Source organism: Gasterosteus aculeatus, chromosome X, assembly GCF_964276395.1.
Source record: "Gasterosteus aculeatus chromosome X, fGasAcu3.hap1.1, whole genome shotgun sequence".
In the NCBI taxonomy this organism is placed as follows: domain Eukaryota; kingdom Metazoa; phylum Chordata; class Actinopteri; order Perciformes; family Gasterosteidae; genus Gasterosteus; species Gasterosteus aculeatus.
Window position 1 is genome coordinate 2,340,259 of NC_135698.1, and position 19,029 is coordinate 2,359,287.

The 19,029-nt window shown below is 49.6% G+C and overlaps 1 protein-coding gene across 3 annotated transcripts; it reads left to right on the forward strand.

Annotated features, from left to right (window-relative positions):
* The first annotated feature begins 156 nt into the window (after window positions 1–156).
* Window positions 157–17,719, forward strand: LOC144382937 (BTB/POZ domain-containing protein 10-like). 3 transcript variants are annotated; one of them, XM_078082285.1, is made up of 8 exons: window positions 157–252; window positions 7,997–8,226; window positions 8,319–8,640; window positions 9,207–9,309; window positions 13,198–13,318; window positions 13,981–14,178; window positions 14,864–14,974; window positions 16,780–17,719. In XM_078082285.1, exons 2-8 carry the CDS (start codon window positions 8,046–8,048, stop codon window positions 17,241–17,243), a joined length of 1,500 nt encoding a protein of 499 aa, XP_077938411.1. In that variant the 5' UTR covers window positions 157–252; window positions 7,997–8,045; the 3' UTR covers window positions 17,244–17,719. The 3 variants fall into 3 exon arrangements, with proteins under 3 accessions (XP_077938411.1, XP_077938410.1, XP_077938409.1); XM_078082284.1 differs by having other exon boundaries at window positions 214–301; XM_078082283.1 differs by lacking the exon at window positions 157–252 and adding an exon at window positions 3,693–4,302.
* The last annotated feature ends 1,310 nt before the right edge of the window (window positions 17,720–19,029 follow it).

Here is a 19,029-nt window from a genome sequence, read left to right on the forward strand (position 1 = left end):
TCGTATGTTGTTTTTATTTGTTGTTTGTGCAGTTATGCTAAACTATTTCATTCTGTCGGGTCGGCTGCCGTGGCGCGCGCGGGGAGGGCGGTCCCCGAGAACTCACGCGGTAGTCTCGCGATATTATTCACGGCGCTTATCCGACATTCATCCCAGCGGGAGGGGAGGGGTCCCGGGGTCCTTCTTCCCACGAGACGTCAGCTGGGTCGCACAGCGGAAACCGAACATCCACTCGGAATGTAACGCGAGGAGGTAAAGGGACGTGCTTTCAAAAGTCTCCTGTTGGCAGGCGCTAGAAGAAGTGTGTTTCCGGTTGACTACTAATAAATACTTACGGTAACGGCATGTGTTGCGCACGGTAACAGGTTACATTACGAAAGGCGCATTTACCGTAAACTATCTCCAGCCAATGGCCGCGGCGCTTGTAGAGCGCGCGGGACCTCCCAACGGGGGCGTTAACGTCACGCGTCAGTTTTGGGGGTTTCGCTTCGCGTAGCTTAGCAACCGCGAACGAGCACCGGGCTCGAGCTCAAAGCTAACGTCCCACCGGGCTCGAGCTTAAGCTAACGTCCCACCGGGCTTCGAGCTCAAAGCTAACGTCCCACCGGGCTTCGAGCTCAAAGCTAACGTCCCACCGGGCTTCGAGCTCAAAGCTAACGTCCCACCGGGCTTCGAGCTCCAAGCTAACGTCCCACCGGGCTTCGAGCTCAAAGCTAACGTCCCACCGGGCTTCGAGCTCAAAGCTAACGTCCCACCGGGCTTCGAGCTCCAAGCTAACGTCCCACCGGGCTTCGAGCTCCAAGCTAACGTCCCACCAGGCTCGAGCTCAAAGCTAACGTCCCACCGGGCTTCGAGCTCAAAGCTAACGTCCCACCGGGCTCGAGCTCAAAGCTAACGTCCCACCGGGCTTCGAACTCAAAGCTAACGTCCCACCGGGCTTCGAGCTCAAAGCTAACGTCCCACCGGGCTCGAGCTCAAAGCTAACGTCCCACCGGGCTTCGAGCTCAAAGCTAACGTCCCACCGGGCTTCGAGCTCAAAGCTAACGTCCCACCGGGCTTCGAGCTCAAAGCTAACGTCCCACCGGGCTTCGAGCTCAAAGCTAACGTCCCACCGGGCTTCGAGCTCAAAGCTAACGTCCCACCGGGCTTCGAGCTCAAAGCTAACGTCCCACCGGGCTTCGAGCTCAAAGCTAACGTCCCACCGGGCTTCGAGCTCAAAGCTAACGTCCCACCGGGCTCGAGCTCAAAGCTAACGTCCCACCGGGCTCGAGCCGGGCTCGAGCTCAAAGCTAACGTCCCACCGGGCTCGAGCTCAAAGCTAACGTCCCACCGGGCTTCGAGCTCAAAGCTAACGTCCCACCGGGCTTCGAGCTCAAAGCTAACGTCCCACCGGGCTTCGAGCTCAAAGCTAACGTCCCACCGGGCTTCGAGCTCATAGCTAACGTCCCACCGGGCTCGAGCTCAAAGCTAACGTCCCACCGGGCTTCGAGCTCAAAGCTAACGTCCCACCGGGCTTCGAGCTCAAAGCTAACGTCCCACCGGGCTCGAGCTCAAAGCTAACGTCCCACCGGGCTTCGAGCTCAAAGCTAACGTCCCACCGGGCTTCGAGCTCAAAGCTAACGTCCCACCGGGCTCGAGCTCAAAGCTAACGTCCCACCGGGCTTCAAGCTCAAAGCTAACGTCCCACCGGGCTTCGAGCTCAAAGCTAACGTCCCACCGGGCTTCGAGCTCAAAGCTAACGTCCCACCGGGCTTCGAGCTCAAAGCTAACGTCCCACCGGGCTCGAGCTCAAAGCTAACGTCCCACCGGGCTTCGAGCTCAAAGCTAACGTCCCACCGGGCTTCGAGCTCAAAGCTAACGTCCCACCAGGCTCGAGCTCAAAGCTAACGTCCCACCGGGCTTCGAGCTCAAAGCTAACGTCCCACCGGGCTTCGAGCTCAAAGCTAACGTCCCACCGGGCTCGAGCTCAAAGCTAACGTCCCACCGGGCTTCGAGCTCAAAGCTAACGTCCCTCCGGGCTCGAGCTCAAAGCTAACGTCCCACCGGGCTTCGAGCTCAAAGCTAACGTCCCACCGGGCTCCGAGCTCAAAGCTAACGTCCCCCCGGGCTCCGAGCTCAAAGCTAACGTCCCCCCGGGCTCCGAGCTCAAGCTAACGTCCCACCGGGCTCGAGCTCAAAGCTAACGTCCCACCGGGCTTCGAGCTCAAGCTAACGTCCCACCGGGCAGAACGCACGAGGCGTCTTTCAACGTCTGCGCGTTCACGCTACAGGGCGCCGCAGAAAACGCCGTGAATGCTGTTAAGCAGAGACGGATAGAGACAGATGTCCCGACGCTTAATCCATCATCTGGATCTCTGCTGTCACCCTCAAATGAAAGCATGGCTCTATCTGCTTGTGCTTTCTGATGGAGACCAGAGCAAATAATGCAGAAGGTGGTTTTATCTGGTGATGTTCTCTGGGACTCTTTGCGACCTTGCAGAGTAGAAGTTATTTGGGGGGATTCTAAATATTCGGCATTCTCCAACCATTCGAATTCAATAGTCAACGTTATATAAGGAAATCATGCCCGTAAAAAATAATAACCTGAGACTGAGACGGATATGTTTGTTGTAGACAGCTGTACGGTTATTATTACATGAATGAACTATATGTAAACAGGCGTGTAGAAAACGACTGAGGTGTAATACATGTTGCAATACACACACATACACGCACGCACATCTGAGCGGGTGTAAAGCGGATAGTTTAAGTAAATAAAGGCAGCGGGAAAAGGTCAAAGGGGTCACGTGGAGTGAAGCGTTCTGGCCCGTGGGTGATGTTTGTACCTGAGCCTTGGCGCTGCTGTATCCCGTCGGCCTTCTTGTTGCACTGCTGAGGGCGACGGTGCCGTAGAAGTAACCGTTGAGCCTTCCGACTGCTGTTCTATTTGTGCCCTGATGATGATGATGATGATGATGATGATGATGGTGGTGGTGGGGGGAGTTCAAGCCGGGTCGCGCCTGACCTGAAGCTGCTGACTCTCTCCAGCAGAGAGAGCTTCAGGCTCTAGCCTCCCCCTCTGGAGGTTGTCTCACTGCAGTCAGTCCACGGAGGAAGCTCAGGATCCACTCGGGGAAGGCGTTGTTTCGTCCCAGCTCTCTGAGCGTAATGACTTACTTTAGAGTTGCAATCGACATTGAATGCTCAATGATCAAGTGACCGGTAAGTGAATTGATGTGGGTCCAGTGAGAAAGGAGGGGAGGAAGATGTTGACTAATAGTGGATCTGGCCAGTAGACATTGAGGCAGATGGCTTAGGACTTATGGGGGAGCGGGAACAACGGTGGTCGTTTTTTACACATGTGGACACTACAGACTGGAGCAGACATACATTTTTTATGAACATATAACCGCCAGTCCATCTGCACACGCACCTCCAGAGAGCGGCCTGTGATGTCATCAGGTTTAGATGCCCTGCGTGGATTAGCATCTGCTCACATCTGTGCGGATGTTATTAGAGAACCGCAGTCCTGGTCCTTTAGTACCTCCTCGGGCTGGTCTCAAAGTGGACACAGACCGTGTCCTGCTCATCTGAGAGCGATGCGGACGTTGCCTCAGCACCAAACACCAAAGAGTTATCTAATTATATGGCATGCTGATGTTGTACATGCAATGCTGATGAGATCAGAGAACATTGGGGGAAGGTTTGTCAAATCAGTGGTCTGACTTTAGTGCACCTATAATTTTTTTATTTAAAAATTTAAAATGTCCTCTCCACTGTGTCGAACTTGCAGAGGTGTAATGTAGTAGTATTGGAGTATTTTCATCATTAACATTTTTTTTTTTATAACATTTGTTTCGTCTATTTTCCCTCCTCCCGCTGTGGGGGACGCAAGTGGGATCCGTGTAGTTGTAATTAACGAGCGACGTCAATGAATTGCATCGCCGGCAAACGGGAGAACTCAAAAGTGCGAGCCTGCAGGAGGGCACGCGAAGGCACCACCGCTCTGATCCAGCCGAGCACGCGGCCGCGCGCCGCTTCAACGTCCCCCCGGTGACTCCGAGCGACTCTCCGGCCGCCTTTTCCCACTCGTTTTGCCGCTTTTCCCCCCCGAGGCGCGCCTGCAGGGTTTCGAGCAGCAGCAGCAGCAGCAGCAGAGTCCGAATCCCGGTTTGCGTTCGCGGAACGATGCCGCGGAAGTTGCAAAGTGATGAGCGAGGATGCTGACGCTTTGCCGGGAGGCTCGCAGGGCTTCTGCGCCGCGGTCATCCCGCAGCTCATCCCCTGCTGCTTTGTCTCCACTTGGCCCTCCGACGCCGACCGGTAGGTTAACCGCCGGCTTTCGGCTCCGTCACCGTGATTCACCGATTGCTGTTGTAGTGACCCAGAAAGAAACCCGCCGGCCGAACTCGTCCGACTGTGGACTCGCTGGGGAATTTGGCTTAATAGTGATTTGATGATATATAACGGAACGGCAGTGAAGGCGACCCCCCCCCCCCCCCCCCCCCTCAATATTCCTCATGATGTAAACAAAGAAATGATAATCTTCGGCCTTTTTGTTACCATTGATAACCATGGATATCCAATATTATGCATCATTGCACCGGGTTTCCACCCAGACTGCAGCAAAGAGCAGCCTCTTTGCCCTTGCCCGCCTGTGTGTTGGTGTCAGAGGCTCCTAAATAATAGATGGGACCCTAACCCCCTGGGCCCCTCCCTTCATGCTTTTAATAGCCTGCCAGGAGGCCTCGCGTTTTTACCTCATTTGTTGCGTTTTAAGTGTCCGTTGTCTTAATTTCACACCTGAAGCACCAAGGGCCATTGACCCTCAGCACAAAAAATGGAAATGGTGATATGGTCGTGGGGGGGGGGGGGCAGGGAACCCGTTTAAAATGTCCCACCTCTTGTTCTCGCTGGCTTTGTGAGATGTTGTCTGCTGTAAAGTTGCATTGCCATGTGAAAGATGAGAGGGGAGTGAGGGTCCTTTGTTCCCGGCCCACTGGCCGCCTGCCCGTTTGGCTTCTGGCTTTTGACATTTCTGCCAGCCGTTCAGATCCCATTCCGATCTCTGGTGAGGCCCCGGTGATTAATACATGCGGATTACAATCACTCTGCTCTCAGAACAGGTTACTTGTGTCAATGGTGCCTTGAGTTAAATGTATCCCCCGTGGTAAGATCGCTCGCTGGTCTCTGCCTCTTTCAAACCCATCAGTGGAGGTTTTTCAGCGGATATGATGACCCTTGTCTTCAAGGACATTGCCTGTCTGCTGCTGTGCTGCGACGCTGATATATTATACACAATAAATAGCTGGCTCTTGGTTTCTGAAATTATCAGTAGTTTAATTTGAGTATTTCCATGTCGTTGTGCCGATGGAAACAGATTTAGAAGAATTGTTCCTGTTAATGTGATATTACAGCCACTAAAAGGACTCGTTTTCAGATTGTTATTAAAAGTGTCTGTCAACATTATGGAAAGGACCTCCACAGATGCATAAATCCTCTAATATCTTCTGCTTGATCCGCTCTCTTGGTGACTGTCCAAGGTCCACTGGGACACTCTTCTGTGGTCCCAGACCCGCATCACCACTCGGCTGAGCCTCATGGCCTTGAAGCAGCTGTAGTGTTCCCTCAATAATGGACCGAATTCGGAAAGGTTGTCTCCTATCAGTCAATTACGCCCCAAACCCTGGGGAGTAGTTTGAAAAATACCCAGTACCCGGCCGGGCGGCTCTCAGAACCGGCCTCTTCACTAGGCGGTTTGCATACAGGGACAAGATGTCAAACAATTCCCATCACCTCTTGACCGGTTCTCCGGTGATCCCCGACTCCTGAGGGTACATTGGTCCTGTGCACAAGATACATGTTTAAGTGCTCTGTGAGGTGGCGGGGCTTCTTGCGTAGATTGCATGAACCCCTCCAGGAAGCATCACCTGCTGTGAGTTTAGAAGACGGTAAACTGCTGAGGACCTCTCTGGGTTTAAGTGAGTGTTTTTTTATACTCAACTTAGTTTCACATGGCTTCACATTTGTGTGGCACTGCAGCACTGGACTGCACACTTTTCACAGGCTCTGCACTCTGAGAGCAAACCTTCAGCCCTGAGCCATTTCTGCACAACTCTGTGTGAGTGTGTACTTTCATCGCCGAGTCCTTTTATTGTATGATGACAATAATGAATGAGTGTGAGGGCCCAGAGAGGATCTACTGTCTCTCTCTCTCTCTGTCACCTGGAACCATGAGTCATGCTTCGGCTTCAGTACGATTAGCAGTGTCATCCTTGGACTTGAAGTTGTGATCCTATCAAACTTTTATGGCAGTTCGGAATTTATATTCTCCTCCCTGTTCCCCGTAGCTGTTAACCAGTGGCGGCTGGTAGAATTCTTTCTTTTGTAGGGCACGCCAGTCAGTTTCACCAAACATCCCAGTGTGAGTCAATGCAAAAAAGGTGTGTATGTGTCCAATCAATATTCCGTATATGATATAAATACCATATCAGGGAAGGCGCTGTTGGTCCGGCAGCGGAGGGCCCTGTAGCGCCTCCCAGAGGGGAGGCGGGGCAAACTGTCCATGGCCATGGGGAGAGTCGTCCTTCACGATGCTGCGCGCCCTCCGCAGACATCTTCTGTGCTGGACCGTCTCGGCGGTGGGGAGGGAGGAAGCAGTGATGCGCCGGGCATTTTTCACACTCCGGAGAGATTTGCGGTCCGCAACAGAGCCGACTGCCGTGGCACACCGTGATGCAGTTGGTGAGGCGGTGGAAGTTCACCAGGATGTCAGGGGACAGATGAGCCTTCTTCAGTCTCCTCAGGAAGAAGAGGCGCTGCTGAGCCTTCTTGACCAGGGTTGAGGTGTTGAGGGTCCAAGAGAGGTCCTCGGAGACGTGGACACCCTGGAACTAGCAATACGCTCCACCTCCGTCCCGTTGATGCAGATATGGGGGTGTGTGCGTGTTGGTTTTCCTGAAGTCCACAATGATCTCCTTGGTCTTCAGTGCCAGGTTGTTGTTGGCGAACACCACACAGCCAAGTGCTGGACCTCGTTCCTGTAGGCCGACTCATCGTTGTTGCTGATGAGGCCGATCACCGTTGTGTCGTCTGCAAACTTGACAATGTTGTTGGAACTATGTACAGGTCTGAAGTCGTAGGTGAAGAGGGAGTAGAGAAGAGGGCCCAGCACGCAGCCTTGTGGGACGCCGGTGTTGAGGATGAGCGTTAGGGAGGTGTGGTTCTCTAAAACACCTCGACAGATTGGGGTCTGTTGGTTAGGAAGTCCAGCGTCCAGTATATCCAGTATCAGCATATATGTATATGTATCAGGAAGCTAAACAACGCGTTAGCATGACTGCATCCAGCTAGCTAAACATCCCCTTGTAGCATCTCTATAGCAGCTTCCCTTTTACGCCGCTACGTGGTGTGATTGTAAGGTCAGGCTGATCTGGGTCCAGCTGTTTTACCTCTAGTTTCTCCACCAAAGTTCTTCTCTCAAACGGCTCTTTGAGCAGAGAATGTGCCGACTTCGTAATGGTTCTTCTTGGAGGAATACTGCTCGTGCTCGCCATTGTTATGTTTCTGTTGTTAAAACGTCGTGTCACAAGACGGGCCCTGGCGAGAGCGCAGCGTTGGGCTAGCCGAGACATGCAGGCATGCGGAGAGGACGTGCAGGAAAAGCATATATTTTGTGCAGATATCTTATTTTGCGGGTGACACGGTGGCGTGGTGGTTAGCACTGTCGCCTCACAGCAAGAAGGTCCTGGGTTCGACTCCGCCAATTGACCTTTCTGTGTGGATGGATCTTATTTTGCAAATATTACTTGGTATATTCCAGTTTTCAAGTCGTGTGCTGTGACCACAGAGCCCTCAAACAATGATGATCCTCGGGTGTCCCTCCCTCATGTCCTTTAAGAACTTCAAGCCCTTTGCTGTGGAGGATTCCAACCAAGTATCTGCCACAGCGCTCAGCAAGAAGCTTCATCTCCCCAAGCTGTTCATGTTCATAACTCAGACTTCATCTCTCCACCAGTGAGCAGCAGTGGGGTTTGCCAGTACTGGACCGGCAGCAGGCCGGCACCATGAGTGTGTACGGGGCCGGTGGCGGTGCCGCCGGCGGGGCCAGAGAGAGAGGAGCAGCGGAACATTACCGGGACCAGCAGCGGCGTTCCAGTGACCGCTCCCGTGACTCCTCCCACGAGAGAGGAGAGAGCCAGCTGACGCCGTGCATCAGGAATGTCACCTCCCCCACGCAGCAGCACGGTGAGCAGGACATCGAGAAGACATAGTTGTTGTCCAAGTGACACAGCCCCACTGTGTGTGTGTGTCTCACTGTGTCCACTTCTTTCCCACAGACCGCGAACGCGGCGACGGAGGCTCCTCCTCCAGGTCCTCCAGTCCCCGCCCTCCCAGGGTTTCCGTTCCCTATTCTCACCTTAGCGGGCCTCTTATCGGGGGCCACCTTCCGTGGCCCCTGGTTCCTCCCGCAGCGGAACGCCTCTCACAGCCAGCGGCGCCCGGTCCGTGCGACATGGTCTACGTGTATGACCTCTGCAGCAAAGAGGGGCACCGCAGCGGCCTGCGGCTCGGCGAAAGAGTCACGCTCATCGTGGATAACACACGATTCGTGGTGGACCCCGCCATCTTCACAGCTCAACCTAACACCATGCTGGGCAGGTAATGCGTTCATTGGATAAGCTGCATTGCTGTGAGGAGGAAGAGCAGCCTTCCCGGTGAAGCTTTGCCTGGCCGATCACACTGTATTTATGCCAATTCCCTCATGACTAAGCTATAAAGAAGCACATATTATTGTATCTAGTATTCATGCAAATGTGTACGTAACAATCAGCATAGAAAGATTCTGAGAAGTTCTATTCATTTTCAAAATCAACTGACTAAACAAGCAAAGCAGTTGAGGTTATTCGGTCAGGATAAGAGCCATTGATTGATTGTGATCATGTGTTTAAACTATTGAAAGTACTATTCAAATGTCCTCAATTTCTGTAACGTGCTTTGAATCTGTGGAGACCATAAAACAAGCAGCAGCAGCAGGTAGAATCTCCCCTTTTACCCGTTTATTTAATTTAATTTAATATTTCTCTTATTATATTGTATATAATGTGTATCTTTTTATTCTATTTTCTTCCCTGTACATGCTGCTGTGATACCAAAATTTCCCTCTTGAGGGATCAATAAAGTATCCATCTATCTCTATCTATCTAAACACCCGTTTGCTGTTTCAGGATGTTTGGTTCTGGGCGGGACACCAACTTCACACGGCCCAATGAGAAAGGGGAGTTTGAGGTGGCCGATGGCATCAGCTCCACCGTCTTCAGAGCCATTCTGGTGAGTCTGCTTCTTCCCCTGTGGGGTCAGAGGTCAGAGCTCAGAGCAGCTACGTGTTTTCTCTTCACTTCCTCCCCATTCTTTCACCTTTCCTCTGCCTTGTTCCCGGGGGGGATCAAAGTCCTCTTGAGACGTTCATTTGTTTCGCGGTATTTGTTTTTCCCGATTAAACTCATTGACAACAAACACACCCGGCGGCCACCTGACAGCGGTTCACCGCCCTCTCGCCAACGCGCATCGCAACTGGCCCGGCGAGCCACCTTGTTGCCGCGGTGGCTGTTGTGGCTGCTGGTGTGTCCTTTTTTTTTTTTTGATCTAACTTACATCGGAATTTTCAAAACCAAAAACCCTCCAAACAGACACGGCTCCTCTCTCGTCTGTGGTCTCTTGTGTTCCTCCCGTCCTCTTTAAGCGTGTTTTTATGTAGCAACATAGTTTCTTCTTGTTGTGATAGCAGGCGAGCTGTACCCAGCATGCAGTTCAGCGGGGTCATTTTATTAATGTAAAATTATTAGTGGTACAAATGTTTTATGTCACAGACTATTGTTGTGGTGTTTTTACCCCGTTACAGATCGTTAGTCATGGATCATAAATGATTAAATTCCCTTTTAATTATTTTAATTTATTTAATGTATTTAGTAATTTATTTTAATCATTTAAAAAAACAGGTTTTTTTCTTTATGTATATTTCTCACAGTATAAAGAAAAAAAGTCACTTTTAGACCATGTATATAGAAAGAACATAAAAGCGCTTTTTATTCTAAGAACGGATGGAGCGATGTGAGGGGAGGTAAATAATGTATGTGCATGTCCACCCTGGACTACGCAGTTAAAGTAACGCTCAGCAGAATCATTCCTAGATCTTTAATTATCAAATTATCTTCTTCCTCTGTTTCCCAATTTCTACTTTAGACTGTCAGCATATGCTCATTTCATAATGAGTCTATTCAGAAAGTTCTGTGGCATTACGTCATTGACTCTCTTTGGTCAGTTGAATGAATGCATAACTGCTGGTGATTGGCACACGGTGATGGAAATATACATATTTTGAACATTCAGTACAAATGAATCAAGATGCTGCGATTGTGCACACGTGATCAGCTAATGCTTATTGAGGTGTACTCTACCAGCAGTGCGCGATAGTCTCATTTAACGGCAGCTGTTCTTCCACTAGCGTGTCCTGCTGCTTTTATAGCCTTTCTGTGACGTTTCTACCCCCAGAGCTCCATTACTTCCCACGTTGACTATGTTTTTGCTTTGAAGTGGCTAACATTGTTAATGTTAACCCACAGCAACACTAGTTGCTCTGTGTTAGATGCTAATGTGCTATATTAACGCACTACACCGTGATGAAGCAGTATAAAGAATAGACGCTTAAATACCTTCTCCAATGTGTCTCTTACGCGTTGATAAAGCTTTGCACCAACCACGGACATGGACACAATTACTGTCCGGCAGGTTTTCTCATCTTTCACTCTGACTTGTATGGTAAATAAACTTGCATTTATGAAATAAGCATTATTATTATTCCCACATTTCCACCCATTCAGACACTGATGCCAGCGGTTACCAAGCTAAATTTCATTTTTCTGACAGACTGAAGCAGCAGTCTCCAGACATCTGGAGACTGCAATCTCAGACAGTACTGGCTTCAAAGCAGAGTCCTCATTAAACAACTGACATTTCTTAACCCCAGCACTTTCGGGTCGTATGCAGTTTGGCTTTAGAACAAATCATTGCACCAAAACTACTAACTTAATGGAGCAAATTAAATCAAGGCTTGACAAAGGAGAAGTAGTTTGTGCTGTATTTTTAGATTTCACTAAAACCTTCGATACAGTCCTCATCAATCATTTTGTTAAAATGTTGTGATGTACTGTCCAAAAACAGGAAATGGTACACGGGTGTTTCACAAGAGTCAGTGTTAGATCCCTTCTTGTTTAGTTTACATACCAATGATCTCCCTGAACATTGTCATGATGTAGAATTGCAAACCTGTGCAGATGACACTGTTGTTTAGACGCATGTAAAAACTGCTGAGTTAGCAGCTGCCAAGCTAACAAATGTGTTGGAGAGGATCACACACAGACCTTTACTATAAACTTGAGCCAGCCCATACTATACACCTGAGCCAGCCCTAACTATACACCTGAGACAACTATACAGCTGAGCCAGCCCTAACCATGCACTTAAGCCAGCCCTAACTATATACCTGAACCAGCCCATAATATAAACTTGAGCCAGCCCATACTATACACCTGAGCCAGCCCTAACTATACACCTGAGACAACTAAACAGCTGAGCCAGCCCTAACCATGCACTTAAGCCAGCCCTAACTATATACCTGAGCCAGCCCATAATATAAACTTGAGCCAGCCCATACTATACACCTGAGCCAGCCCTAACTATATACCTGAGCCAGCCCTAACTATATACCTGAGCCAGCCCATAATATAAACTTGAGCCAGCCCATACTATACACCTGAGCCAACTATACACCTGAGCCAACTATACACCTGAGCCAGCCCTAACCATGCACTTGAGCCAGCCCTAACTATAAACTTGAGCAAGCCCATAACATAAACCTGAGCCAGCCCTAACCATGCACTTAAGCCAGCCCTAACTATATACCTGAGCCAGCCCAGACTATACACCTGAGCCAGCCCTAACTATATACCTGAGCCAGCCCATAATATAAACTTGAGCCAGCCCATACTATACACCTGAGCCAGCCCTAACTATACACCTGAGACAACTATATACCTGAGACAACTATACACCTGAGCCAGCCCTAACCATGCACTTGAGCCAGCCCTAACTATAAACTTGAGCCAGCCCATAACATAAACCTGAGCCAGCCCTAACCATGCACTTAAGCCAGCCCAAAATATATACCTGAGCCAGCCCCTAACTATAAACCCGGATCAGCTGTAATTATAAGTCAAAAGCCTACTCTTCAGGAATTCATCTCAAAACATTCCTGTCAATAATCTTTTTACATAGTTATGAGTTCGTAAGACCTTTAAGTCAGAAAATATTCCCACCACAAAGTCCATTTCATGTTCATGAGCTTTCAATCACATCATGTTTGTAAAGTGCTCCGAAAAAAATGGAAATGCGATAGGATTGAAAGCTTCAGGGCAGCTACTGATGAACCTTTCACAGCTGCCAACTGATTTATTCAAGGTCAACACTCTAAACGTTGTACCTATTAATGAGCATAACACTTGATTAAGATAGTAGATATAGTATTGTTACAGTGCGGAGGCGGTTTTAAGCTCATACATTGTATTTGTAGTCACGACCCAGAGATGGACCAATCCATCAAATACTGAGAGCAGCCAGATGGGGGGAGGTTGCAGCAGCATGTCGAGTTGTTCATTGGAGAACAATAGAACGACACCAAAGACGGGCTGCTCCTAACATGCGTCAGGATCGCATTGACAGTAGCAGTGGTTGTAGAATGGATTACAAAGAGGAGTAAGGGGGAAAGAAGTAGAGCACAGGAAGTGAGCGTTGCGCTCTGTGTGCACAGTCCCTCCTCCTCGTTTCTAACGCAGCCTTCATCCGCTGTGAGCGGCTCAGCTGATGGAGACCGGACGGAGAGAGGAGCATGGAGGGAAAGTGACGTCGTTAGCTTTAGCCGCCCTCTATCGGTCCTTCTCTCTCCTCTGTGACGTTGCTGGTTGTTGCTTTCATCAAAGCTCACTCTCATCCCTCCCTTTCCTCTTCCTCTCCCTCCCTCCCTCCCTCTCTCTCTGCTACCCGTGTGACTGAAGCATCAATAATGGCGTCTTGTTTTTTTTCCCATGCCTGTGTGTTTGTGTGAACACCCGCCGGTCCACTCGCTTATTCATCTGTGTGTGTGTGCGCTGCTGAAAATGGCAGGATTACTACAAGTCGGGGATAATCCGCTGCCCTGACGGCGTCTCCATTCCCGAGCTGAGGGAGGCATGTGACTACCTCTGTATCGCCTTCAACTACAGCACCATCAAGTGCAGAGACCTCAGTGAGTACACGGCACTGCACGGACACATTGTTTAGCTGTTAAGCTTCTCTGAAGTTCTCGTGTAGAGCTGAAGCATTGGCTGGTTGTGTTGACACCAGTTTAGTGAGTGTGAAGCGCAGCTAGTTGTTTTCATTAGGAATACGCAACATAAGTAAGTAGCAATGCAATGATGATATCGGATGGACCTTTGATGACTTACTATTCCATGGAAAGGCTTGTGTGTTTGTGCTATCTCTCTGTTGGCGTGTGGGAGGAGGCTGCTCTGTGTGTGTGTGTTTGGCTCTAAGTAGGTCATGATTAGCCGTGAGATGTAACGCTGGTTATTCAGCTGGCCACATAACAAACGGGGGCCAGCGGGTCTCCTCCCACCAACAAGGTGGGCTTTGTCAGGGGACTGTATTTTAAATCAAGCTCAGTCTTGGGTAGACCCACACTAAGGCCTTACATAAACCTGTTTTTCTTCGTATTGCTTCATCGTATCGACAAATATGTATAATCATACTGTGTATAAGCAGTTCTAAAGATCATGGGTGTTCCACCAGGCCCGGCCCTCGGCCCACTTCTGTACACTGTCCTTCCAGTTAAAGCCGCACTTGGCTGTGCGCGTGTGTGTGTGTGTCCCATGTCCTGTCCTCACCGGTGTCCCCGCGGTCCCTCCTCAGGCGCCCTGATGCACGAGCTGTCCAACGACGGCGCCCGCCATCAGTTTGAGTGTTACCTGGAGGAGATGGTGCTGCCGCTGATGGTGGCCAGCGCTCAGAGCGGCGAGAGGGAGTGTCACGTGGTGGTGCTGACCGACGACGACGTGGTGGACTGGGACGAGGAGTACCCGCCCCAGATGGGAGAGGAGTACTCGCAGAGTAAGTCCCCATAGCCCATTTAAGCACCTCCCCTTTCTGTTACTGCTGCCACTGTGTCAAAGCTCTGGAATATCAGAGAGTTTAGGAGCGGATGAGTTGTGAATGCGGTAGATTCCCCAGGTGAACATCTGGGCAAGTCAACATATTTATTGTTATTGTTGTTTAATCAGCCTCAGTTTAGTGCCGATCCTCTCTGTGACCTTTATCAGGGACCGAGGTCATCAGAAAGAAGATGGTCTGATCTGTAACAAATGGAACAAACAGGCGTAGTTGTTCAGAGGACAACAAGACAATAACCAACAAACATTTTCTGTTGAGGACTTGGACACATTTCCTGAAGCCCATCGAATAGACGCTGATGAGGGAGAATAAGTTGACACGTTTTTACCCACATAACAATATGTAAAGGTTACAAAGTACCAATGAGTTAGTAACTTTATAAATAGAGTAGTTTCAGCTGCGTTATGTGCCACTTCTTTAAAGGTCAAGTTAGCGTCTGTTCATTAAAGGTGTTTTGATTTCGGGGACATCCCTCCGCCTGCTGGCGTCACTGACCCCAGGTCAGGGTCTTCCCGGGACACTGTATATTGACAGACTGGGGGGAGGGGGGGGTCAGAGGGCACGCGGACTCATTGGGGCTCCATGATGGAGGACTGATGAGTTGATTTCCTCTGTTCCCCTCCAGTCATCTACAGCACCAAACTGTACCGCTTCTTCAAGTACATCGAGAACCGGGACGTGGCCAAGTCCGTTCTGAAGGACCGAGGACTGAAGAAGATCCGACTGGGAATAGAAGGTGATGGTTTGGTTCTGTTCTCTCACACCAGTTGTCCCAGTCCCTCCAGCAAGTGTGCTGCTGAGATATATATAGTCTGAGCATCCATTGAGCCACTAGTCGTCTCTGCAGCTGTTCTGAACCCGGAGAACCCGCAAGTGTTTCCACGGCGACCCCAACACAAAGTGTTTAAGTGTTAGCGCCATCCAAGCGCTAAGAACTTATTGATCAATCTAGGCCGCTGTTTTACAGCTGGGTCTGTGCCGCATCTTTTACCGGTCGGTCCCTGGACACCTGCACATTAGCGAGTGTTAAACCACGAGGCCATTAGCGCTTACCGTACCATCGCTACGCTAACCTTCACATGTGGCTCCAGATGAGCGCGCTGCCCCAGCTGGTCCCTGCCAAGGTTATTATTATAGTTTTGAATTTTTCACTAGTTTTTGTTTTTATTTTGTTTTGACTTTTTGTTTTCAATTTCAGTTTAGTTTTAATTAGTTTTTAAAGCGGGTTTGCTAGTTTTAGTTTAGTTTTTATTAGTTTCAGTATTAGTTTTAGTCTTTACCGCAGAATGTAACAGACCGGGGGGGGGGGAGTCAGGGAAGCTTCATTTTTTGCTTGCAAAACAAAATGCTCAAAATGAATTGTAGATACAAGCTATAATAAGTAATAAAAACTCCATTTAAAAAATGTATTTAGGACAGATGAACAGCCATCCCCAAAAGACAACTATGGAATATATGTCAGTCAGCGTGTGTTTGTGTCATTAACCAGAAAAATTCCACTGAACACAACAATATCAACAACAGAACATAAAATGTAGATATGGGTACAAATATGTAAACAGTCTACACAAGATGCAATAGACTAAAGACACACGTGAACAGCATGTACTAAACCCATTAATGAGCCACACAGGACATTGCTTGGGAGTCTCAGAGAGCTCAATCTGAAAAAAATCTAAAACCCAATAAAAACTCTAGAGCAGCGATTCCCAAAGTGTGGTCATTTACAATAAATAAATAAAGTTTTTTAATTTTCAATTTTTAAAAGTTTGAAATTAATATAAAAATATTTATGATGCAGCAGATTAGTTATATGAAACATTCGTTGATGAAGCACAAACAATTTAAACGGACAGATTAATAAAACAATAAGGCTCTCGTCCGCCTGTCGTTGTTCAACAAACGCGGCGCCCTCTTGTGGTATTAAAGTAAATATACCGCATTTTCCACACTCCAAGGCGCATTTAAAAGGCTTTAACTTCAAACGACAGTGCCTTATAATCCGGAACGCCTTATATATATGGATCTATTGGTTAATTGACGGCGCCCTTTTCTCTACAGTAGCTGAACCATCTTAACGGGGGAAAATAAGTTATTCTAAAAGCAGCCGAAGATTTAAGGCGTGGATGGCGAGGGGGGGCGGACGCACCTCACGGCATCGATCGGACCTTGAACGCACCGTCTCCCCCTCACTGTCAGAAAGAACAACAGCGAGCGCGTAGAAAACTCCTTCGAGCAACGAAGTTCACGTTTCGCAAGCGAGCAAATACCTCGCGGAGACGGACTTTTGCCCGCGGATATTTGATTTTGGTTAAATTCTTAAGGTCATTTAATCATGTTTTGATCAGAGTTGTGATTAAAGGTTTCGGTGGGCCGCCAAAGACATTTTCTCTATAATTCTATTTTATTTTAGTTTCGTAAAGACACAATACCGTTTCAGTTAGTTATCGTTTTTTTATAAAGTTTTTATTTTTATTTTAGTTAACGAAAAAAAAAATCCCGCCTCGTTTTCGTTAACGCTAATAACCTTGGTCCCTGCAGGCTACCCCACCTACAAAGAGAAGGTGAAGCGGCGTCCCGGAGGGCGCCCCGAGGTCATCTACAACTACGTCCAGCGTCCCTTCATCCGCATGTCCTGGGAGAAGGAGGAAGGGAAGAGCCGCCACGTGGACTTCCAGTGCGTCAAGTCCAAGTCCAGCAGCAACCTGATCGCGCCCGCCGCAGACATGCCCCAGGTCCAGCTGGTGGTCATGCAGCCCCCGGGGCCGCAGGGGGAGGAGCTGGACGCCGTCAACGACGCCCACCAGCAGGCGCTCGGACCGGGCCCGGAGAACATCGCTGGCCCCCAAGCACCGCTAGGCCGCGAGGGTCCGAACCAGCAGGCCCAGGAGGCTCCTCCCCCCGGTCTGCCCCACGGCAACCAGCGGCAGGGCGGCGGCGGCGGCTACACTCAGGCCACCTACCACTACGAGCCGGACCCGGACACCCCCTCCCCCTCCGCATGACGCCGGAGACACGTCATGTGACCTACAGATGCTCCACGTAGAACTAAACAAACATGGCAAGTCAGACCCAGGAACCCGACAGCCAATAAGCACACAACTTTCACGATGAAGCACCTCCGGCCACTGGATGCTGGACAGTGTGAAGGCAGACTGTGTCCCCCCGACCCCCCAAACCCCCCCAGCAAAGCACCACTTTGCCTTGTGTTGCACCGCTGCTGCAGCCTTTCTCAGTCAGCACACGTTCTTTATTTATCTGTGTGTGTGTGTGGATTTCAGTGCCTCTTTAGTCCAGCTTCACTTTACTTGAGGGAAGTCAGTTGGATTTGAGGGTCCACTGTGTCTCATCTTCGTTGCTGTCCACACGAGGAGCCGTCCTCCGGTCCCACGTCTCCGGCGTCCCGGCTGAGCGGCTCTGAGCCGCTTCGTCACTGCTGAGAGTCGAGCACACGTTGTTTTCTAATAAATTATGTTCACAAGCGCCGCCTCCTTATTTCCACCTGGTGCCTAAAGGAAAGTCTCTCCTCACTGCATATAGATATTATGTATTTGATAGAACTTACACAAGTATGTAGCAACTGCAAGGTAAGTAAACCATGTGCTCATAAAGAATAAGACAAGATACAGAACATTATAAACCAAGAGCTCAATTTGAATGATTCAGTGCAGAATAACCGGAAACCGTGTCTTGATTATTTTGGAATGAAGAGATAAATGCAACAATTCCTTGACATGCTAATAATCATCTTTGTAAAGGTTCTCTTTGGTCATTTGGTGTTTTTATTCAATTAAAATTACTCCGATCTTATAATGCAAAAACAGAATAATGGTGAAATACTTCTTGCATTAGGTTATTAAACTCGTAGCATTCATTATTTAAAGTTCAAACTGTAAATACGTGGCAATAATTAAAGCAGCCCTCAGTGTATATGTGATGATTAATAATTTAAAGTAAAATACTGTAGTATTGAGTTCAAGCCTCTAAATTATCGCCAGTGCAGTTCTGGAGATTAAATATGAACTAATGCAGCGTCTCAAAGTGGGTCAAGCTTTCTATAACCTCCTGGGCAAGAAAACTAAGGTCAGAGGTCACCAGTCTGCTGCTGTTCACCAAAGAGGCTTCAGAGGGCAACATTTCATTCCCTCCCTCCCTCCCTCCCTCCCTCCCTCCCTGTCTCTCTCTCCTTGACTATGTCTCTGCCTCGCTCTCCTGGACTATATCTGTATGTCTCTCTCTCTCTCTCTGAGTCTCCCTCCTTGACGCTCTCCCCTGCCCTCCATGTCTGCCTTTCCCTTGTCGAGTCTCCCTCCCTCCTCGAGTCTCCCTCCGTGTCTCTCCCTCCCTCCGTGTCTCTCCCTCCTCGAGTCTCCCTCCCTCGTCTCTCCCTCCTCGAGTGTCCCTCCCTCCGTGTCTGTACCTCCCTCTGTGTCTCTCCCTCCTCGAGTCTCCCTCCCTCCTTGTCTCTCCCTCCTCGAGACTCCCTCCTCGAGTCTCCTTCCCTCCTCCAGTCTCCCTCCCTCCTTGTCTCCTTCCCTCCTCGAGTCTCCTTCCCTCCTCGAGTCTCCTTCCCTCCTCGAGTCTCCCTCCCTCCTCGAGTCTCCTTCCCTCCTCGAGTCTCCCTCCTCCAGTCTCCCTCCCTCCTCGAGTCTCCCTCCCTCCTCGAGTCTCCCTCCCTCCTCGAGTCTCCCTCCTCCAGTCTCCTTCCCTCCTCGAGTCTCCCTCCCTCCTCGAGTCTCCCTCCTCCAGTCTCCTTCCCTCCTCGAGTCTCCTTCCCTCCTCGAGTCTCCC